Here is a 24,689-nt window from a genome sequence, read left to right on the forward strand (position 1 = left end):
GGTTGGGGGGTAAAAGTTCCAAGTTTTAGGATTTTTTTGGTACATACCAAATTTCAGTTTTCTAGGACTTCAGGAAGTACCTTAAGAATTTTGTTGCAGTGAGTGAGTGAGTGAGTGACGAAATCGGGGTATTTTAGATATCAATAAAATCTAAAGTATAAGAGCTATGCAATTGAAACTTTAGAGGTTTATTAAGTCTACTACTGACATCACATCCCAAAAATTTTGTTTATCTGGTATAACTCAAAGTCAAGTTATGAAGGTTCAAAAATACGACGAACCGTTTCGAGAAAAGGTAGGTAGTGCCCTTGCGTTTCGCTTGGCTCGTCTTGGCGGGGGCACTCCCGTGCCCCCATATATAAACGATAGAAATATGGTGTCACGGACTTTTTTGTAGAAATCATTAAGACAAACCAGATTGCCATACACTGTTTTCAATTTTAAGCAACTGTTTAGGCAGCGTACCTATGCATGTTATTCTATTTTATGAGCTATTTCTGTCCGACTTGCTAGACAAAAGTTGTGATTGCTCGGTTAATATACATGTTATAAAAAATAATTTATAGGCTATCACACTCAGGAATAATGTAGCTTTCTATCAGTGAAAAAATTTTAGGATTAGATCATTAGTTCCAGATGTGAATATCTGCTCAGCTCTGCTCCGCCCCGCTCGTGCTGTTTCCATTGAAGCGGTGCGGAGATTTCGAGCATAGTGATTCGACGTGACGTCAATGGAAACGCGGCCTTAGGGCTTGTCTAGCGATTGCGAAATAATGTTTTTATGTTCATCAAATGACCTATCTACATATGTCTGTGCGAGGTCCAATGGCTTTAGTGTAATCTCGACCAATAGAACTTTACATTAGGGCTCAAATTTCTCATTTGCCCTTTTCTTGATAAGGTCCTATCACATTCTGAGAGTGCGATTTTACGCTGGTGCTATATAGTGAACTCAGGGACCGGACATCCTAACAAACACTCATGCATTTAATGCCTTTAAAAGTTTCCACATTTGCTATGTAGGTAAATGATGGCAGGATTCAAATAAAAACACCACATTTTATTTATATAATTTATTGGTTATATATCATTTTTATGTTTTATTCGTACAAAATTATAGCGGTAACGAGAACAATGTTATTGCCCGTATTCTATTAAAATAATATACAATACACCAATATTTTTGTTAGCACCATTTTTTTTATATTTTTTCAACTTTTCTACAAACATACCATTACCTTATATTGCTACGAATGCATAGTAATAACGAAAAGTTTATGGTCTTTTAACTTTTTCCATAATAATGTAATTAACTAATATTAAAAAAATCATTAGTTTGATAATGGTGATCAGACGTAGGAGTACGAGTCTACAACTAAATGAACTTACAATAGTCACTGAAGTGAGTGCGGCCGCGACAGAGCCGGCGGCGACACGAACATAATTTGGTCCAGCTTCAACAACATCAGTTTACACTTTGTTAATCATATCATGAATCTCCACACCGTCAGTACAGTCTTTGGTTAGGACAGAAGAGATATTATCAGAGATTACATAACTTAAATTTATAATATCACAAGCATAATAAATTGAAACACTTCATACTTAGGAAGTTCAGTCATACATTCATATGATCGTCGTGTAAGAAAGCTGATAAGGTTCATCTATAATTTAATAGAATGATCATTTCATAATTGGGACATCTACGCTACGGGAAATAAACTAGGAGCAGAGTGCATAACGTATAGTGCGGGCCGTGAAGCGAGGCCGTGCTACAGGCTACTGCTACAAGCGCTAGTACAGATGGCGACACTGCGACACTACAGTTAGACACAACCGACAAAGGGTACAATGCACCAAATACTATGCGAAGAACGTACAGTAATGTACATCGTCGTTTTGTCCTACTACTTATGTTACACGTACTTTTTAATACTTTCAAGGCATATCTTGCGTTTACTAAATCCACCTTAAGCTAAACTACACCTTACATTTTAATTGCTACGTTCCGCGCTCCCGAGTGCGTCTTACGTCCGATAAATATTACAAAATAATTTTTATGTCTCGAGAGCGCGGAGAACGTGTCTATCACTACTAAAATCTTTAAAGGCACAATAAATGAGCTTATGGCAGCATCATGCCTACGATACGTATAAGGGACAACAAAAGGAGACCTCCTGTACAACTAACGCAACGCTAAGGAGGTCAGTAGAAACAAATCAAACACTACAAGAAATGCTTGTAACCTTTGTATACTAATCTAACATAATTACTCCCTACAGAATAATATCGTACCCCTCCGGAGCGCGGCTCGGGGCCCGGCGCTCTGTCTAAGGCTGTCGCCGCATGAAATAATACTCCGAGCAATTTACGAGAAACCGAATATATACCACCACCGAGAGTAGTCGCCACTAACTAAATCTCATCAAGCAGTACTCGCTAACTAAGATACGGTATACTCTACGGTACATTGGGGGACTGTCCACCTTATGGAGATACAACGTGGCAGTTCCGCGGTACGCAGGTATCACCGGGTATCTTTAGTGCAGAGGGCAAAGTTAAGCGAATAATTTAGTTGGATGAGGTCGCGGTGCCGAGTAGAGGTCACTTGGAGGAGGGGTAGTAGTAGAGCACGGCGCAGCCCGGCAGCTGCCAGCGCGAGGCGTGCAGCTCGATGAGCTGCAGCAGCGTGCGGCGGATGGAGGGCGCGGCGCCCGCCGTGAGGAAGGCGTCGCGCACCGCCGTCAGCAGCCGCTCCAGCTCGCCCGGCAGCTGCGACTCCAGGTCGCGCCCGATGTACGTCAGCACGAAGAACAGGTTCTCCGTCTGCCAACGTGCACCACTCGTCAGTTTACACAACACTATCTTAACAAATCAAACATTTTAGATACTCTCCAGAAAAAACCTCTTCCACTTCAAATATTCTTCTAATCACAAAAGACCCAACAGGGCCGGCGTTAGGTGGGGGCGATGGGGTTATGGCCCAGGGCGACAAATTCTGGGGGGCGCCGATGCCACCGCCGATGGAATCCGTAAAAAACTAACACTTGATTTTGCTTTCCTCAAGTGGGCGCCACAATATTTTCGCTGGGGTATCATTGGCCCTTATGCCGGCATTGAAGCCCAAAAAAGCTAGTCAAACAGTGTATAAGCTGGTGTACTCACGTCGCTAGCGGAGGGCACGGGCTGGCGGATGCAGTCCTCGCAGCACTTGCAGATGAGCGTGAGCAGCACCTGCCCGGGCTGCGCGGAGGCGCCGCGGCGCTGGATGGCGCGCCGCCGCAGCTGGCAGTACATCTCCAGCAGGAACGACAGGAACGCCATCAGCCGGGGACGCCCGCCGCCCACCGTCGAGCCCAGCAACTGATACCAAGGACAAACATTAGTCATTCAATTCATAAGAATAAATTGGAGCTAAAGTGATGAAAAGACCATAAAAGACCTGTCGAGAATACTTATTAGTTATTTAAAATAAACTTTTTTTACATTAGAGAACCATAGTTCGGTACGAATGGGTCGACTAGACCAAAGCGCTGCCACGGCATCAAAAAAACTGGCGCGAAACAACGCTTACGCTGTGTTTCGCGGACTGAGTAGGGTGTAAATGTCTCGTTTGTCCGTTTATCCCATAAAAAGCATGTATGGTTGTTACCTTGTCCCGGTCGTGGTACCACTGCTGGCACGTGTTGAGCAGCGACTCGAGGAAGGTCTCGGTGCTCTCCCGCTCGACGACGGCGATGCAGCGGCGCGCGGCCGGCAGCGCGTACCGCGGGGACTCCACCGCGCGCGACACCAGGTGCCCCACCGCGTCCATCAGCGTGCGCGCTGATACTGCGTTCGGGTCTGAAGTAATCACCACCAGACATATTAATATGCATCACGAAACTGTGGTTATAAACTTAATAGAACGCATAGAGTCCTCAAGTAAAGCTTTCGATCGAGATATCGACCTGAGTTCCTACAAGATTTCAGATTTCAGCCACGATCGTTCCACTACTGGGCAAAGGCCTCCCTACCCTCCTTCCACTCCTCTCTGTTTAGAGTTTTTTGCTTTTTGCTTACAACTGAGTGAAACCCGCTCAACGTCCACAGACGTCGCGGCAGGCCCAAAAGGAGATGGCGGGACGAACTCGACATCTATGAGTTCCTACAACCCCCCTAAAAATCTGAATATCATCGAAAAAGACCTAAGTATTCGAAATGGCATCAACTTCACAAAACACTTACCTTCGAGAGCCTTATCGATGCACTCCTGTATTTCGGGCGGGAAGTTGCCGAGGTCCCCTGCATCGGCCGCGAGTCCCAAGGCCGCCATGCCGCTGGCCAGCGCGTCAGCCGACGTGAGCGACTTGGAGCGCTTGAGGCCCGGCGTGAACGACTGTGGCCGGATGCTCTTGCCGTTGCCGTTCGTCAGGGACGACGGCGGCGACTTCTTCTTCTCCGGAATGATCGCTTGCTGTGGCTGCAGCTTGAAGTGGACACGAGGTCCCACCTGTAATGGTACGTGAAATAATGTGATAAACTTAGCTTCTTGGTAGTCGACCATCACAATTTCCGATCAATTTTTATCTTTACTTCTCTCATTTGAGGTGAGGAAGGCCAGATATAGCTGAACTTTAGCATTTCACACAGAGTGATTAGTAATCCGCTAAGGGTAATTACCTTCTTGGAACCCTTTAATGATATTATTGGTCTTCTGACATCAACCATAACAACTTTAGCGTTAAACTTTACACATAATTGGTCTATCAAAAACAACAATTACAACAGCCATAAATGTTGAACCAATGAGTACGAAGATATCAAAACAAAGCTATGATCTGGAATCTGAAATATTTTATAAGGTTTTGAAAACATCAATCTATGTCCACATAGACACGTAGTCTGTAGCTAATTGGATTTCAATATTTTAATAATTTTATGACCCCTTGTGAATAGTGTTTCAGTTCTCAAGAGCTAACAATCGTTTAGTAACCCGCGAGTGTAGTTAGATAACCTGTCAACAATGAAAACTATGGGAACACGGCACATCAGACATTTTTATAATTAGCAGCTGATCTGTTGACTAGATGCTGGGTAAGATGCGAGAGATTACATTGTAGACACGTTTGCATCTCATAATCACCGTCCGGCTTAATAATGCTTACGGCGTGCCATTTGAGAGTCAATCATTATTTTCTTGTAAATTGTGCAGCGGAAAACAAAAGAGCGTTCTCTTTCTAAATAGACCGGCAACGCACTTGTCTCCTCTGGTGTTGTGGGTGTCCATTGGCTGACGCTTACCATCAGGGGCCTTAGTCTGCTATTACAATTTTGTCAGAATGGTCGATCATTGAGCAGTGCAAGAGAGACGGAGCTATGTAGGTTGTATAGCTCCGTCCTAAGACTAAGGCCCCAGGTAATACGTCTAATCATTTTCCTCTTATGACTTACAAAAGTTGGGTATAAAGAGAGTAGTACCTGTGCATGCGGCACGTTCCCGCTGGAGGCGCTGTTGAGGAGTGCGTGCGGCGGCATGACGGGCCGGTAGTGCGGCGGCACGTGCGCGTGCAGCACCGCCGAGCGCGAGTGCTGCAGCCCCACCGTCGCGTACCCGATGCCCATCGCCGGCCTGCAACGTTACACGATACACCTTACATATTTTAATATCTATCATTTTCGCTGTAATTTAGATTCACTCAATAGTCCTACCTAATAATGTACTCAAGATGTCTCAACTCAAGTCCCCAAGATACAGGATTATCCTAGTTTGGGGGCTACCGATACACTTGATGACAACACCAAAATTAAACAAATTATTGTGATATAGTATAAGACCATGATGATTGTGAAGTTCATTAATAAATTTATTCTTATTCTTACATATTTTAATACCTTATTTATTTTTAAACTGACATGGTCACTAACACTATCATTAGAACTTATGACGGGACTGTTGCAAGCGCCATGATCACGGATGACAGTTCATCCGTAATCATGGCGCTTGCAACAGTGCAACTCATCGAAGTGAATAAACATGGTAAATATCCCGTCATAAGTTCTAATGATAGACTTAATTTATTGTATTGCATACAGCGTGATATAAGACGTTCAAATAAGGTGTTCCAATGAAATAATAACACTTAGAGCCAATGATTCACAGGTTCCACCATAAGTTTTGTGACTGTACATTGCATATGTTAATAATATGCGCGACCGAACTAGGGCGTGGACGTGCATACTGTGCATAGTGGTTTATCTACTGTGCAACTAGACATTGTCAAGTAAGGATTTCATTTGAGCTCAAGAAGAGAAGCAAAATTGAACTGGATTATAGTACAATGATAGAAATAGTAAATGAAAGTCACTTTTTCAGGTTTTTCTTTTCATTGACCTAAGCTATAAAAGTTCAAAGTAAAATCAAAGACCATCAACGATCAGCCGCAGCAGACAAGACGGTTAATTTCCGCGCGTCCGCGATTCAGCGTAGGAAAATGTGTATTTTATGTAATGTTTGTAAAAGATAATTATGTACGAGTAATATATGTCATGTTTATAATGGGACAATACGACAGAATCGTTTATCTAGTACAATGCCAGCCGCGCTCGTTAATGTTATTTAAGTACGGTACATATCACACGAGATTATTAACAGCATCGCGAAAAATCAACAGTGGTATTGAAGTAAATTACATTCAATGTGGGACTCTTACTAGACAAACCCAAATGAACTCGCTCACTCGCAGTACGCGTAGATCATAAATAGTAGTAACTAAAATGTTTAGATAAGCATTTTGAGGCCAAATCTGTTAATTAGTCGAGACAATGATGAAAACGTTATGATCACCATCACCAATTTACAATTATCTCCATGCATCTTTCACGAAAGCTTCCATGATTGTAGGAAAATCTCGATCTGATGAAATAGCAGCGTGTTTCAAACAGTATCTACTGTAAATACTCTGATTCATAGCAAACTATTTCTATCTCAATTTATGGACACTTGTAATTTATGGCTAAATGTAGTAAGGAAAGTTTATTCCCTATAAACTAAATAAATCTCTGGCTGAACGTTCAAAGCGTTAGCTGCAACGTAAGAGGTATGATTTCCGTCGGGTATATTTCTGTTTGTGATTGCAATCTCTATCCTTTTATGATTAAAATTAAACAGAGTATAATATAATGTTTTTATAATGCATGTTTGTTTTAATATATGCAGAACAAGTCGCACCAGTGCATATAAACTACACGTAAATGAACCAGGTGATGTCAACTTTGACGTATTGTGTTCTTTCATATTCAAATGCCGTGTGCCATTACTGGACCATCTACATTGTTTCGCACATCTCCCTTACAACAGTGTACTGTTGAATGATGATGATGAGGAAAAAGCCACCCACTTTAATGAGTTTTAGCCGTTGAAACGTCTCGTTAAAACTAATATATTAATCAACATAACAGAGCCGAATGGTGGTGCTATAGCGATTGTTATTCATGGTGGACAATGGCAAGCAGTGGCGCGTGCCTTATAGCCACGGGCAATGGACATAAACCTCATAAATAATAAGTGATCATTGTCGTGATGCCGCGCACTAGCCCGTTATGGTGCTCCACTCCTGCGCAATGCCACGCAAATTATCATTATGATAGGAAATGATGGCGAGGATTAATGACGAACCCATTGTGGTTATACATAAACATTCTACACCATACGTTACTAATACCGTGGATATTTTTATAATGAGATACAAAATTTTGACTAACTAGGTACTTACATCCTGATTTTTTTAACACTTGTTCGAATCTAATAGTTGAATAGAACATTTTATTTTATGACAATTTAAACAACAGAGTCAATGAACTTGAATTTGATATGGAGCATGAAATTAATAATGAAGCATCTCTACAAAACTAGATAGATCTCGTAACTATCGGAATAATTCTGAAACGTCTGAAATTGGAAAGAGACATTTGATGCACAAAAGGCTTTTAATTTCCATGTATGCAGAATAAGCTTAATTTAAAACTATCCCCAGGATATTCTTTGACCTATATTCTATTTCCAGTAAGTTGAAGGTCCATCTATTTCCCCTCGTGACACAGAGAACGTGTCTAGAGAGTAGAGAGCCAGTGTTTCATAACCGGTGTCAGTGATGACGCGTCACAAAATGGGGACAAGTGGCGTGTCCTGTCCACACTGCACTCTATTGTCGCTTCACAACCACGTATTTATCTAATTTGTTCCTCAAACTGGCAGCACGTGATGTATCTCAACAAGTGGAGTTGAATGCCCCGAGTTTTTGTGAAATAAAGACAACTTTGGCGTGTTAAATGCTCTTTAAAGAATTGCTTATTCTGTTAGAAAGACTGCGAACTAAACTAAGGAGTCTTATAGAAAGTTCAGTGCTGCTAATACTTAAACTTATAAATTGTAAAATTCATTACTTAATTACAATTTTACTTTGTCAACAGTTTTTCCTCTAATTACCTCACTTTCTATAAGACCAGTGCATCATAATAATTAATTGGCGTCTAGTAAGGAATTTTTATTCTAAACACAACATACTCGTAAATATTAACTTATCAGACACTTAAAACCGTTCAATACTTTTTAATGTCACTCTGCGCGATTTATATTCAATCAACACGTTTAGTTAAATGAACAAGGTAATGTAAAGTTTGATGCATTGTTTCCTACAGGAGAAAGTGCTACAACTTATGTCACCGATAAATATTACTCAGCCACAATTGACACTTATTTAACCACAAGACGACACGAAACTTTAAAGCGCGCTGAAATAAGTTTACTGCCCATCATGGATACATTAAAATATTTAAACCTCTGCCAAAGAAAATTCAAATGCTTATCCATTTTATTAGCAGTTTCGACACATTTAATTCACTCAATGTGAATCTAAAATTAAATGCTCGAGTAGTCCAAGATGAAAGTGAGGAACTATGTTGAAAAATTGTATAAATAAATAGGTAGGTGATGGTTGCAAGGTTCTATGAAAATAAATTCTCGTTCTCTAAGCTAAGTGGCAAATATCTAATCACAACGTATAATATGATCTCTTAAGAGTGATTCAAAATGAATTGTGTGATCGTGGAAGGTAGGAGGAAAACCTTCAGGAAAATTGGAAACAATATCTACATAGACTTTTGGAAACTGGCAGCTCCTTAACGTAACCTGCCAATGTTGCCCAAATACATCAAATTATATTCATAACCATATTATATGCCCCTCAAGGTTGATTTGCGAATATATATATATATACAAACTAGGTCATAATTGTGACAAAACAGATGACACAGAAGCTGTGGGACATTGCAGACATGGTCCAAACAATCGATCAAACATTGCGTAAAGGGTCATAACAGATAGTTGATACTGATACATGCGGTCAGTGTGGGACAACTGAAGCAATTACGTATAAACAAGACATCCAACACGGCCGCTCATATTGCAGCCAGCATGCCGTGACTCACAACCAATAAAATTGCACGCCACCGGCACTAGTGCAATTTTTCCACGATGTCTTCACAAATAATATTGTTATTAATGATCCAAATTGTATTTGGGAAAGTTACAATACAGTTGCAATTTTATTGAAAAGGATGTTTAGAAACAATTTCAGCTGAGTAGGAGGGGCCTGTCGACACTCATGCAGGCCACGCCACTTGTGTTGACAGAATTTGCATAACATTTAACGATTGCCAGAGAAGTCAGTGGAAAAACGTGAACAATTAGTGAAAATGGTTAAAACCTAAGCGGATGAAGTCATATTTATAAACAGAGAGCAACGCGGTACTTTGACCTTGAGATCGTGTAACGACAAGTCGACAAACATTAGAATGATGTCTAAAGATGATGAAAATGACGCACCGCACTGTCGCTCTATTGAAAGGAATCTGTTTCGTCTGGGAACTAACTAGTGTTTGAGCGAGACGACTTATTGACACAAGAACTAAATTAAAGAGCAATCAATACAAATTAAGGAAGATCAGAGTGTCGTGGTGAGTAATGAAAATGAATAGCAAAAGTTGCCGATGTGTTTGGGAAGTGGCTACGTAATTTTATAACCCACGCTGTTTCTACGATGCCAAAAAATATTCACGTGTTCGTGTTCGTTTATCGTTTATTGAAACAAGTTTTTTTTATTTGTCTACTTGAATACATTTATTATCTGAATATAAGAGTAAATTTTTGGATTTTAGTATGTTTTCGATGGTGCAGCATTAAGCATTGGCCTTCAACACATGAAAAGAGAATAATGATTTTAAATACTTGTACACTACCCACTGACCAAATAAAATAGCACAAAACACACCTAAACGATAACACGTAGCCATAAGTAAATAATTGTTCTTGCATGTTAAATTAAATTGTCTTTGTAAATGAAACTTATCGTGCTCCAAGGCATCAACAGATGTTTTTGATAAGAACACCTCATGTTTGCTCATCATTATTTACTTACATGAACAACTCATAGCCCAATTCAGTATGTTATCAATTTTCTAAATTAATACTATAGTTTGTTCACATCGAGGCGGCAAACAGCCATGCTAAGTGCGACAACGGATGAAAACAAACGCAAAGCTGTGCGCTTGCGGTGGTCTATCAACGATCCACTGGCGCCTGCGCCTGCGCATATACCAGCATCAACAAAGGACAATAAAACAACGTAGAAGACGGCCATACCGTCAATTGGGTAAAGTCTTGAGTTAAGTAGCTCGAACAATTCTGGAATTACACAAACGCTGCAGCCTGACTAACATGTTGTTTTGGAAAATTTTGGTACTCACACGTCTGACGTTGAATATCTTCCACGAACCATTTTCACAACAGTCTTCGTTTAATTAGACTAGAATACACACCAACTATATCACGCTCATCATCGCACTATTTATTTAAATCTTGATGTTTACGCGAGCTACAATAAAATTTATCACTATCTTCAAATGCAAATCTCAATGCAAACTTGGCAATACTGCCGACAAATTACGTCTCATTTCCCTCTTAACACCACAACTTTATTAATAGAATCCAGTATCCGCGCATATCCTATCCACAGCTTACACTTTCCAGTGCGCGGTGCATACACTTCACGTAAAGTGGGCGATTTGTCGGCGAATCACTCAGACGGCACTGTTGAGATTTGTACTCAAAAATACGGAGTGTACGAGTCAAGTTCGTTCGGAAGCGTTCGCGATTCGCGTTATAATTTGGTCGTTGTTTGGTCGCGGTCGTGTCGGGAACTCCGCGCTTCTCCCGGCGCGTGCGCGGACTGCGCGGGGCGGCACGCTGTTCAGCCCGTTTTGGCGCGCGCGGGCGTGTTCGCGTCACCGTAGCCAAGAACAAAGTGATAACAAAAACTCTACAATTGATACTACGAGTACGTGCCTACATACGCGTCGTGAACATCACAGTTTCGCACATTATTTCATAGATTTTTGTTTTGTCTCTGTTGGCGCCATGCCAGCATCGACCATCGCTTCCAGTCACGTTACTACCGTTGATGAGAAACAAACTACTCAACACCAACCAGAGCAAGGTCAAAAACCGTGTGGACGACGTAAAATTTTATTTGAATTCTTATAAAAGATAGGTACATGAAGTGACTTCAACTGGAAACCAAAATACCTATGTATGTAAATTCGAATCTAAATAAGTGCGCTGAAATAAATAGGCACTGAATCGATAATTTGACATTTAGCACATTTGTACAATGGACAGGTTCATCGTATGCAAAGTCAAGGTTTCACAATCACTTCGCATCATGCGAATGCAATTAGATGGCTATGACGAGTCTGAGGCTAAACTTGTCGACATGATTTTATCACAACAGTGGAAGCAAAATACATGCTTGGTAAACGCATGGCAGCAACGGTTTGGTGAAATGGATTCACTATAAATAGCAGTCAAGGACTATCTTGATTGGTCATTGTTAGTTCTTGAATCATGATTACATTTTTTAAACGTGATGATGTACCTTTACCCTTAAATATTACCAAAATTAAGTTATTGGTAATATTTAATAAAACAATTCTCTTATCATAAAGATGGAGTAAAAAAATTTAATTCGATAAATGTACTTTCAATTTTAAATCGAAAACGTGTTCTTAATACAATTAATCAGACAGAACTCACCTATTTTGCAGGTCGGCAGGCTTGGCCATGGTGAACTCCTTAGCGTGAACATTGAGCTTGTTGGTGGAGGCGGGTGTGGATGCAGTGGCCGCTGTGGTCGAGGTCGTCGTTCCCGAGGTGGCAGCTGTGGTCGCCACGCCGTCTGTGCGGACACCTGGTGGTCAACGGTGGTAGTCAAGAGAAGAGGGAGATAGGACAGATGTCGTGTACTAGGTTATTAATGGAAGACAGTAAGATGTACAAAGCACGTTCCACTTGACTATAGTTGTGGAACGTTCTTACATAGCGGTGTCATCAGGGCGTGATCGTGATAAAGAAGTGAAGAGTTCTGAACGTTGTAGTTGAAAGAAGTGTAATAAACAATAACAGCACCATATCCCTCCTATCCGGAAGGAATATGGCTAACATTTACGTATGAATGAACAGATGGAACTTGGCCAAAACACCGTGACACACTAAGAAAATATAGATCAACAAGAAGCCTGAAACTCAGTAATATACTTAAATAATAGATCTATTAACCTATTGGCTGTAGACATAATGGTGCAGATATTGAAATTACATTAGTTTTAAGGTCTCCATAATACTTAAGATTTTCTTCGTCGTCGTTCCTATTAAAAGATATGATGATACGAGATTATTCATACGAGAAGCAACGATTAATAGTTTGAATGTTTCACCCTCTTCCTTCGTCACTTTGCCAAAACTGTCCTACGTTGAACGCACTGAAGTAAACAATACTGACATACTGAATTCAAATAAAGCCAAGCTATGTCTCAGCGACACTTCACCCAAAATTCGCAAATAATTTTACAAAACATACGAATAAAACAAGTGACTCAACCATGTTTAACAAAGCACATGAAGCGATAGAATAAACTAGTAGCAAGGAACACAATACACAATGTTTGACATGAGAATCAAATCAAAATATGCAACACCTAAACAAAACCATGTATAAAATCAATGTTGTTACTGATTCACATTTACAAATGAGACAGATGGTCAACAATTCAACAGCCTAAAAGGCACTGAAGGACTAGGAAGCAGGTGTGTGATCAGAGTTCACGAATGATCTTATGGTTATTAGGTACTAGGATTTGATAGGATAGAGAAAAAGGATATAGGAAAAGATACTACTAAGTACCGTCTATTACTTATCTCTTGGCAAGAAAAAGGTTAGTTAAGCAACCGTTTTTCACAATCTTTTGAGTAATACAGTCAATCTGAATAATTTTCCAAATTAAACCAATCTAGTATGAGTTAATGCTTCTTGCTTCTCTACATCATCAAGACGTTTTGAGTCATATTCAAATCATAAACCATCCTACGGAGGAACTGCGTCACAAATAGTCATAATGTTTAGCAGAGTTACTATATAATTTATTTTCGGATAGCGACGCAACTTTTCAACGAAATACGGCTAAAGCTTTTGGGCCGCATTATGTCATCATTAAAATCATATAACATTTCATTGTTAAGTAAAAGCCTCCTGCACAAATGAGGTTCATATTTTTATGAGGTAGTATTATAATGGTGTACAATATGTACCAGTTTACTGCATTGGTCAATACGTGCATGCATAGTAAAGGTACAGTTACATTGATTGATGTCCGGTGGGCCGCTAGCTTGGTCTGGTATGCGGGTCTTCAATTAGACACGTCAATTATTATTTTACTCACGGTTGGATATAATGCGAGTGCATTTTATTTTCTTATTTATACTTAACAAAGAAAATGGTCTCACAAAGATGGAAATGGAAAATCATGTTGATTACGATTCATAACGTTATGGGCATTTTACACAGTAACATAAAACAGCAAAACTTTTAAGTTAGGGAAATATTTTGTCCCAGGTATAATCAACAATACAAATTGTGACGACAAAAATATTTTTGAAATCTTGAAGAAACCAAGTCTCGTGGTCACATTAGACACTAAACATACCAGCATCATGAATTTCATGGAAAACTTAACAAAACCTTTAGTACCGCAAAACCATAAAAAGAATTGCTTATTTTATAAAATAAATAAACGGCACAAAACGGTATTTATTCTAAATCCAAAACTAAAAACTACAGCCATATAGCAACTATATAAAATCATCACGAATGTAGTAAGCGTGTACATCTAATTGGGTAACCTAGATCATCGCGCGCCACACGCGAGCCGGTCCCGCTCAACTGAACAAAAGCGAAACTTTCATCCAAGATTTACTGGCAATTTATTTTACAGTATTCGCTGAAACTCATATTTCGACAGGGAATAAGTGGATTTCAAATTAGATATTGAAGCGACTAGCGACAGTAGCGACACTTTCCTTTTCATAGACAAAGATAATTTTGATACAAAGTTTGACAACATTTTCTAAGGAGTTTTGAATTCAATCATGAACGTGCCGAGAGCAAAAACATCAGAAAGTGATTGGATCACGAAAATGCAATGGGGTCCAAGTGATCAATTCCATTTTCAAGAGGGTTCAAATTCACTATTGTAGAGTCGGTAATCGAACATTTTGCCATTGTTCTACAGTCTGCAAATAACTAAAATAATAGAGAGATATGAAAATTTAAAAACTGCACGAAAAGACTGATGACGGTTGATGAAGCGAAAGAGGTGTGTAAGAATCGCAGCAATTGGCGTTCTGTTGTCTCTGCCTACCCCCACGAGAGAAAGGCGTGAGGTTATGTAAGTATGTTCGTAATAGAGACAGTATCTACCGACACTTCTTGCCTCACAAAATTGAAAACTATTCAGTTAATTTGTGAAAATGCGAGTCTGACATCTTTAAACATCACATTTAGAACAAACGACAAAATGTCACACGATTCAAAAACGTAGACTTTACGACAGCTTCGTCTATTCCACAAAATCACATGCTCATCTTTCAAAAGTCAAAACTCGACTGCCAAGAATAATATCCATTTTTTTATTTACATTACAATTAATTTCCATTGTATAGCGTCGCCAAAATACTCATGTTTTGTGACGGAAATAACATATCTGCCGCCAAGACTCAATGTTGACATTACGGAAAGATTTCAAACAATCTCACGACCGCCATACGGTCCGTGCTGTTACAGCTCAATGTAAATAATTTGGCGATTTACTACAACTACCGCTGCCCGTTCCTGAATGTATAAACAAACCTGGGGCTTCAGAAACTGGTTGTGCAGCAGTCACGGTCACAGACACCGATACCGGAGTCACGGACACGGGGGAAACAGATACCGGCGACACCTGAGCCACGGCGGCGACCGGCGCGACCGCCACCGGCTGAGACAACGACTGTTTCACGATACACCGAGACATAATAATATCTCACTTATATCACAACACATAAAATCACAAACAAACATTCGTCTGACAAACGCGTCCCGTCGCAACAAACATTCGACTGTCGACCTGTTCCAAATATGAAATTTGTTTATTTTTAATTTTGGCGCCAATTTTACGTAGAGACGCTAGCTAGCCAAGTATTACATTCAGCCTGTGACAAATCGAGAATCGGTATGCAACACATTAAAATCGATTACATTTGAGTTACATAAATAATTGAATGATAGTTATTATTGTGAAGAGTAACTAAATGCATTTAATACTTATTATGACTGCACGTGAAAGTAAAAAATAATTGCTACGATTATTTTATTGGAAATTATGGTCGATCGGTAAACCTTTCTAGAAGGTTTTTTTTTAATTTAAATATAAAATTCTCTGCAATAAAATTGGTCAAGTATCAGCGACCACATTTTTTTCGTAAGTAAGTGCTTATTAATTTGTAATCAGATTTTTAATTTTACGTACCAGGGGGTCTGTAAATTTCCAGCGTAGGTTTCCCTTTAGCGTTGGTCAGAATCATGCTCCGTCGTTTTGCATTGTTGAACTGAAATAATAAAGTCATTTCAATGCTTTTACTGTTACCAAAACCAAACCCAAACCAAAAAGTTTATTAACTGCACAAATTAAAAGTACATAATATAATTGTATGATAAAATAGTTTTATCGAGTTAAGATTAATCGATTACAAAATAACTACAAAGGCTATTGAGTTATGCAGACAGGACGTAGGCGTCGGAACAGCGTATCGCGACCTACCTCCCTACCTACGCATAAACTGCAATCGTACTAGAAATCCTTAGCATATAGGTACCAAGGCCTTGTTATAATTTAATTAAATAATAAAAAACGCAATCGGTGCTTGCGTTATAAAATATTTTTCAATCGAATAATCAAATGTGCTGATGTTAAAGATGGACTGAAACAGCCATATCTTGACAATTTAACTTTTACAAGAGATATCCCTGATCTGAGCCTAATGAGCCCACATTAATGACTTGTGACACAATATGTCAAGGTTGGATTAGAAAGTCGGTGCTCCAATTAAAAAAACAACACATACCTGGTTATGATGCATATTGTGATGGGATTGAGGGCGGATGAAGCTCCGCTCCCGCATGATGACGCCAGGAGATGCGAAATCCTGCATCCTGTAGCTTCTCTGCAGCTCGTTACCAACACCGATTTGGGTCTGCATCTTGCCGATTGTGGTAATCGATACAACAGAGTCAAGCACTATTCTCTGTTCGTAGTCTGTGGTACAGCCCACGGATTCCCGCCTTCTTTGACGTACTGGCTTTTACTTTTTAAAAAGTTCACTGCTATATTTTTCTTCTTTGGTTATTGACGCACTCAGGCTCAGTTTAATTTTTTAGTAGATATTTTAAATACGTAGTCAGAAACCTCTAATAAAATTAGTTTATCCTCTATCGATTATAAATTGAATATTATCAAAATAAATACACTAGATCAATGACTAGTATAATAGTTACTTTACGCAATGTCACACCTATTATGATTAAGTATATTTTTTTAATATTTACAATTTAAAAATAAACAACTAACAATACAACGGGCAATACGCGTTAAAAATGCGATTTGAAAACAGCAAAGCGATTATAATAATGAATTAATTATTTTAAATAATCACAATTTCTATAATATTGTGACGTCACGTTAGAGATCACTATTTTTCTCTTTTTTTATATATGCATATATAAAATGTACATAAATTAAAAACCCTCTGTCGTGGCCACTGATAGAGGGCGTTCTGTCGAGATTTTTTCGTTTTTAGTACGGCTATAATACAAGAAATAGTGCAGGTTTGGTTTAGTGCCTGACAGTCACCGAGCGATTTTTACAATTTTTCGAGGGGCCGAGAAGGCACTTCTGCGGCTCCGATCTCGAATCGTTTCGTCGTGGGGGTTCGGTGAACCCTAATCTGAAACAAGGAAAAATAACTTTTGAAATAGATCTCTGAAAAAGCTTGACATGAACAAAAACTCGGTAGTCGAGAAGTAGTGAAATTACCAAACCTACTCAGGTATTTCCCAGTTTTTATACTATTCAATTCTTAATTCTAAAAGAAATTCAGTCGATATCAATATTCTTAATACCGTATTAAATAAAAACCAGTTTTTTCAACATTTCATCTTCGTGAGACGATTCAACAAGGTTAAGCCCAGTTTCCCAAAATGGTGCCACCATTTGCCACACTGGCAACTCAACGCATGATACTGGATTGGGCGGATTAAATGAGTCAGTGGATTAGCTACATAATGACACACCTTTATCCTTTAATCATACAAATATTTTTATATCTATGTTTCAGAAACCTAAGTCATTCTACTTACTGCCGCTACTGACGCTTTTCTTAGAAAACATACCGACCAAAGAACCACCTCTTTTTGGGAAGTCGGTTAAAATCCCTACACTGCGATTTTTTATCTGTATCAATTAATGCATTTATAAAGATACCTACAAATTCACAATATGTTACATTATTATTATCTATTATTTAGCTAATATTGTTTAAGACACTCTTAATTTATAATTGTTATCATGGAAATAAATTAATCATTAAAAAAAATTACGTTCATAAAATAATTCGTGGAACACACAAAGAGTTCTTTCATGCACAAGCAATCCTAGTGTGAAACAGCGTTTTGGCAGCAAAATAGGTATTGATAAGAAGGGAAACATAATATTATTAACTTAATTTAAAAACGAAAACGCTAAAATTGTAGTGTTTCGTATAAATCAACGTCCGTATTACGTTATTTCCTGATAATAGCTGAATATCTAGTAATACTGGCTATCTTTCAGTTTCCTAGTAACCGGTTAGTTCATTACAGCCAGTTGGAAATAAAGGAAACCACCAATTACGAGTAACTATTACGTTCGCCTTCTGTGTTAGTTTAGTACTAGGTTTAATTCGGCGCCATTTTTATTGCGGCATAGGCTCATTAACGAACAGGGGTTATTGCATACATTTTGTTGGTTGGAACTATTTTTTGGCAGTATTTTTGTTTGTTACTATGAGTGGGAGAGTCATGCTTTGGCAAGAATGGGACGACTTTACCGGAGTGATACCACGGCCTCACAGAAAGTCGACGTGAAAAAACGCTTGCTTGTGTTTCGTTGTAGAAGTGAGGTTACCGGAGGCCTAATTATCCCCCTTTCCAATCTTCCCAATCCCCGATTCCCTAACAACCCTTAAATTCCTAACCCTCAAAAGGCCGGCAACGCACTCGAAACGACACTGGTGTTTCGGATGTGATTGCTTACCATCAGGTGAGCCGTTTACTCGTTTACCTGCTAATACCATTAAAAAGACATATGATATGAGTCTGGTACCATATTTATGCATGTGACTGTAGGTTATACGACTCTTTTGTCTGAAATTGTCTGAGATTAAAAATTGGAATCATATTAAAAACGAAGTGATCGTTACAGCTTACTCGGTTAATAGCTTTCGCCGTAGAAGAAATTTCGTAACGTCTATAGCGTAAAAATATTTAGTTCATCCCAATTTCTCAAATGCTCTCCCATTCGGTTTAACGCTGCCGTGCAGATAAATAAACTTTTTATTATGTTTACTCCTTAACGTTACGCAAATGTAAAGCGTTACTATTTTTATTGAAGCCATAATAAATGCGATCACGCCTCCGCCACGCCCTCTACTCTTCGAAAACAAGAAGCGATGTACTAAAACTAAATGAAGTAATTATTAAGTGAGTTTCCTCGTACAATGTGAGAGTCAGTGCTTCTACGGAACTAAAAGATTCTAACGATATTATAAACAGTGTAATGATTTTCATTTCATGCAAAAATGTATCAAGGTAGGTAGTAACTGATAACCGGGGCTCCAGCTCAAAGCAAGAGAAGGAACTGGGTGGTTTTTAGTCAGTAAGAATCTGACACTCCCTCCCGCCTCACCCAAGGCGGAAGAAGTCATTTGATGATTTTCCCCACTAAAAAAAAATTTATTTCTCATGTAATAGGTGGCGAGACTATTATCAAACACCGGTTGCACTATCATTATTAAAATTCAAGCTTTTTTTAACCAACGACATCTAGAAAAGAAAATCATGCATAAACACATGAACGACTGTTTTTTTAAGCTTCATAAATCATCTCGTGATGCAAGTGTCAGGTATGTGACAGTAAAGCCAATGGAAATAAATTGAAACTGCGGAGTGCGTTGAACTGTGCGTACGCGCATCGAGCCGGCACGACTGAGAAATAGCTTTGGTTTCACCTGAAATGTTTTGGCATATAGTGCATTTGTAAAATGAACGGCATCAACGTCAACAGTCTGTGGTAATGTACTGCCGGGTTAGGGGCCATCTCTACATAAAAATATTTGCCATAATCTTAATGCTTAGCTGGCGAGTTGAAGATAGCAATTTGCAAGGTTCAGTGTTATCAGAAAGCGCTGCTACCCGGTCCTTGTCTAATGTGCAGTACATTTGTACATTCATACATCTTAATCTGCTCTTATGATACCCGGCAAAAATGGAGAGGTCTAGGGATATGACAATTTGAAGTTTAACATATAACATATAACCACGGTCTTTTTTTGAGAGGGAAAATCATCCAATGGCTTCTCCCGCCTTGGGCGAGACGAGAAGAAGTGTTAGACTTGTACTGATTAAAACAAATCCCTACTTCTGCTTTTCGAGCCGGAACCCGGTGAACCCGCTAGGGTAGTCCGCAGCTCCGAATCAGGCATCAGTCCTACTGGGCCCATCTGACCACGGTCTACTCCTTTGAAAAATGCAAGTGATATGCTATGTTAACTTCAATATACATTTCACAAACATTTTATACGATTTCTAATTTAAAAAACAGCGAAATATTTTTGCGTTTTTGTAACGTATTTACCTAACTTAATTAAAAACTGACATAATGATGTGAATGTGACGCTCTTAATGGAGTGCCTGGGGGTTTTCACCTCGGATTAGAGTTACTGTGAATGAATTAATATGATCGATGTGGGATATTGTTTTTTAAACTATAAACAATGTTTACCCAAAAATTTTTTGTGCACTCCATTTTTTTATTGTTTAAACAAATTATTATAAAAAATTAATGTTTGACCATATATTTTCATTTAAACAGTATTTTTTTTTATTTATATGTTAAATCTTACCTTAGACATTGACATTTTTCAAAGATACCTGTGTATAAAAATAGCAGTATCTCGACAGGTAGAAAAACGTGGAGGGGAGAGCGGAGCGACAGCTGCTATTACAATGGAACTTCTTGGCCAGTTTAATTATAAATGAAACGCACTCTATTGTGACATTTAAAAAAATACGGTAATTAATTATGATGTAAAGAAAAAAATATTTGTACAAAATCTGTTTATTTAAATATTACATTGTTCTACATAACATTTTCTTCTACTTCATCTATCTGTAGGTGAAGTATTGGAACAACTATTTCCGCTGCAGTAAACATGATACACTTTATACACTCGCGAGCAACCAAATCGACTCAACCTACATGCGCATTCGAAGATGTTTTCTTAAAAAAATCTGAATTGTTTTTAAAAACCGAAATACCATTAGAAAGCTTAAACTTCAGCTTTATATGGTACCATTATTATAAAAATTGTATCAGTACTTTTTAAAATATTTAACTTAATTCAGCGGACTAGAGTATTTGCTCACTACGACTCCAACATGTTATAACACAAACTACCCCTATAAAACCTCCACATTAAGGATCTATGGCTTATCGAAAGTTGATCGTACACATTCCGCAAAAACGCTTCATTTTATTTCCAAAAATTTTGGATACGACACCAGAAGAACAGTCGTTGCTCTACAGGAACAAGGACTAAGGTCAGTAGAAGACGTTGCTGCTCATCTGTTTTTAGTCCGCAGTATCAAGAGGGTACTAGTATCAAGATACTAGTACCTCTCAATCGCAAGATCAAGAATGTCCCCATCGGAGAGCGTTTTATTATTTAAACTTCAGACGAAACGTCTACTTAACCGGTGTCGATGTTTACTGGTTCGAAGAGTGGCTGTCAGGTAGTTACGTTTAATTGTTTACGCTACAATATTAATGAGTAGTGGTGTTCCATGTACCAGACGATGCAGTTTGTATGACTCACCGCTCTCTCGTACAGACTGCGGTCTGTCGTTTCGTCCTCTGCACTGAGACTCGTTCACGTACTCGTAATAAATTCACTGCAACAAACGTGAAAGTTTATTTTATTAATCTTTTATTTATGATTTCATAATAGTTTAATGTTTCAGTCTGAAGTTTTATTAAGATACTTAATGATGAAATTGTCGCGTTTTTGGTCTAGTTGGCAAGCAAACTATTAGTGGGCATGACTCTTAAAAAACAATAAGAGATCATATTAATTCATTCACTGTAACTCTAATCCGAGGTTTGTACGGTTTTTTCCAGGCAACTATCTAAAACATAATTGTAGTTTTTATGCAGTTTTTATACTTAATTGTTGCAAGAAACAGTATTCATGAGAAAATGACATCGATTCTTAATTATAAGACAACAACGGGTTACTTAGCTCTAAGCAGGAGAAGGAACGTGGTTTTAGCAGAAAGAGTCTGGAACGGGGTTTTAGTCAGAAAGAGTCTGGAACGGGGTTTTAGTCAGTAAGAGTCTGACACTCCCTTCGCCTCACCCAAGGTGGGAGAAGTCACTATACACAAAAAAATATATTCGTTTCTTTGTAGGTACACCACTCTCTATCTATACCTAGGCTATAAAAAGATCTACACAGATTTTTTCGCCTCTAAAAGGGGGAAATGGCCTAATATCGTTTCTTAAAAGCAACACAGCCTAGAAGCAGGAGTAGAAACGGGGTGGTTTTTAGTCAGTAAGAGTCTGACACTCCGTCTGGCCGCAAACAAGGTCCCCCTCAAAAAAAAATCAGTCTGTTCTACTCCGGTGTGTACTACTGGCCAAATAGATAGTGAGGTTACGTTTAATTGTTTACGCTACAATATTAGTGAGTAGTGGTGTTCCATGCATGATGTACCAGACAATGCAGTTTGTATGACTCACCGCTCTCTCGTACAGACTGCGGTCTGTCGTTTCGTCCTCTGCACTGAGACTCGTTCACGTACTCGTAATAAATTCACTGCAACAAACGTGAAAGTTTATTTTATTAATCTTTTATTTATGATTTCATAATAGTTTAATGTTTCAGTCTGAAGTTTTTTGATACTTAATGATGAAATTGTCGCGTTATTGGTCTAGTTGGCAAACAAACTATTAGTGTGTATGACTCGTCAGTAAGGGATATTCTGAATTCTGTTTGGGCTAACCTAAGTTTTGGGATCTTTGATTTCGAAATTCTTAATCACAAATATTCACGGAGTCAAAAGTGGAGCAAAAAGGTCCGGTACCTATATGGCTATAGACGTGTCTCTTATTATAATTGGACTTATAACATAATTGTGATTCAATGAAGTCATGAGGTCATTTCTGCCTTTCCAGAAGTTCAAAAATATCAGAGTCTATGATTACAATGGTATTATCAAATTATCTCTGTATAGCAACAACACCGATCTTACAAAGATGACTAAATTCCGCAGGAAGTAAGACATGCTATGTAATCATAGTTATTGTTATTATAGTAATGTGACAAAAAATAACAATTTACAACGTTTCTTAGTTAATGGTTATGGCACATAGTTCCAATGAGGTATGGAGGAGAAGAAGGTATTTTAAACAAGTGGAAAACATAGTTAGACTGTAAACTGCATTTCCCGATTCACCAAAATTTTATTGAAGGACTAGCTGACCCGGTAAACTTCGTACCGCCTCAAACTTTTTTCCTCATCTTTTAAATCTTCCCTGGTCTTATACAAATAATTCATAACTAACATTTCCTATATCGGTCCAGCCGTTTTCAAGTTTTAACGAGAAAACAGCAATTGATTTTTATATACAAAGAAGATAGAAAAAGACTTGCAAAATATGGGTATATAAAAGCACTGACTATGACCTTATCTATTTGGAAATAAAAGACTATTGGACTCATGCCGTCTCTATTCCGCTACACTCGCTCAAATAGAATCGCATTCTCATAATCTCCCAAAAAATACACACAATTTAACCGCATAGTGTCAATTACAGTGTGCCTATTTAGCATATTCACAGTAGATAATAGAGATGACGCAGTTTACTTAGCCTGGTAAGGAATATTTTAAAAATGACACATAAGTAGGTACACATACACAGACACACCTACTTTGTGCAAGAATGTCATCAATTACTTGCGCAATAGAGTTGATTGTTGCTTGAACTTCTTTTATAGGTGTTATAACTAATGCAAATCCTAAATTGCTGGTACAATAGATAGGTACGTATTTCGTAGACACTATGTTTCTCATTAACTAACTAAATGTAAAATAGAAATAATAATCATTCACCTTCACCTAGTCTTTTCCTAAGTTCTAACCTAGCCTAATGCGATCTCTTGTCGACATTGAGTTTTTAAAAAGTTCCTTTGGATATTATGGAGTTCCTTATTATGTTCGCGGACGCACGTGTTGACGGTTTCCATCATGCGGAAGCTGTATGCTTCCATGCTGTTCCATCTGCGCTCCTCCCCCAATGGCATACTGAATGTGTTTTCAGAAAGATGAAATTCTCTTCTCTTACAAAGATGGATAAGTGTCCAGAGACACTTGTCCCTCTTAACGAAACATGGAACTGGTGTAACAATTCATTTGGTTGTGTAAGTTTTATACTGATATTAGGCTTAATTATACCAAATTATTTATGTGAAATAAAATATTTAAATTTGAATTTATAAGTAAGAAACCTATGTTATGTCACTAAACAAATAATTACGTTTAATATTCTAGTAGATTTGCACTCTAAACTTAGCAACTACTTATGCAAAGGCTAGCCTTGTAACTTGCATGTAATGTTTACTCAGTTATGTACCTATATATATACATAAATAAATAAACAGCTTCTCTTAGAGTCGAGTGGTAATGATGCACCTTGCCATCCGTCTGATGTCATCGACACAAACTTGCATTAATCAAATTAAGGACATGTGATTGTTAAATTCAACAGTTTCAATATTATTTTGTGTATTTCTTCAATATTTGTGAAGTTAAAAACTTATTGCCTCGTTGGTCGAGTGGTCGCAAGGTTCGATTCCCGGGTCGGGCAAAGTACTACTGGGCTCTTTTCGGGTTTTCAAAAATTTCTCAGTA

The 24,689-nt window shown here is 38.5% G+C and overlaps 1 protein-coding gene across 11 annotated transcripts in view; it reads right to left on the minus strand.

Annotated features, from left to right (window-relative positions):
* Nucleotides 1–1,058: 1,058 nt before the first annotated feature.
* Nucleotides 1,059–24,689, minus strand: part of LOC118268715 (CBP80/20-dependent translation initiation factor) — a 34,695-nt gene continuing 11,064 nt past the window's right edge. Inside the window, exons 2-11 of one of the 11 annotated variants that reach the window (XM_050703254.1) lie at nt 22,519–22,594; nt 17,331–17,410; nt 16,532–16,874; nt 15,937–16,015; nt 12,131–12,272; nt 5,461–5,611; nt 4,228–4,492; nt 3,653–3,843; nt 3,166–3,363; nt 1,059–2,826 (exon numbers count right to left, since the gene is read on the minus strand). In XM_050703254.1, coding sequence (XP_050559211.1) covers nt 2,605–2,826; nt 3,166–3,363; nt 3,653–3,843; nt 4,228–4,492; nt 5,461–5,611; nt 12,131–12,272; nt 15,937–16,015; nt 16,532–16,666 — 1,383 coding nt within the window. In that variant the 5' untranslated portion in view covers nt 16,667–16,874; nt 17,331–17,410; nt 22,519–22,594 and the 3' untranslated portion in view covers nt 1,059–2,604. Of the gene's footprint in view, nt 2,827–3,165; nt 3,364–3,652; nt 3,844–4,227; nt 4,493–5,460; nt 5,612–12,130; nt 12,285–15,278; nt 15,531–15,936; nt 16,016–16,531; nt 17,411–21,595; nt 21,672–22,518; nt 22,595–24,689 lie in introns of those variants that run through there. The other 10 variants (XM_050703244.1, XM_050703241.1, XM_050703242.1 and 7 more) reach the window with 10 other exon arrangements.

Source organism: Spodoptera frugiperda, chromosome 2 (assembly GCF_023101765.2).
Source record: "Spodoptera frugiperda isolate SF20-4 chromosome 2, AGI-APGP_CSIRO_Sfru_2.0, whole genome shotgun sequence".
Taxonomy (NCBI): domain Eukaryota; kingdom Metazoa; phylum Arthropoda; class Insecta; order Lepidoptera; family Noctuidae; genus Spodoptera; species Spodoptera frugiperda.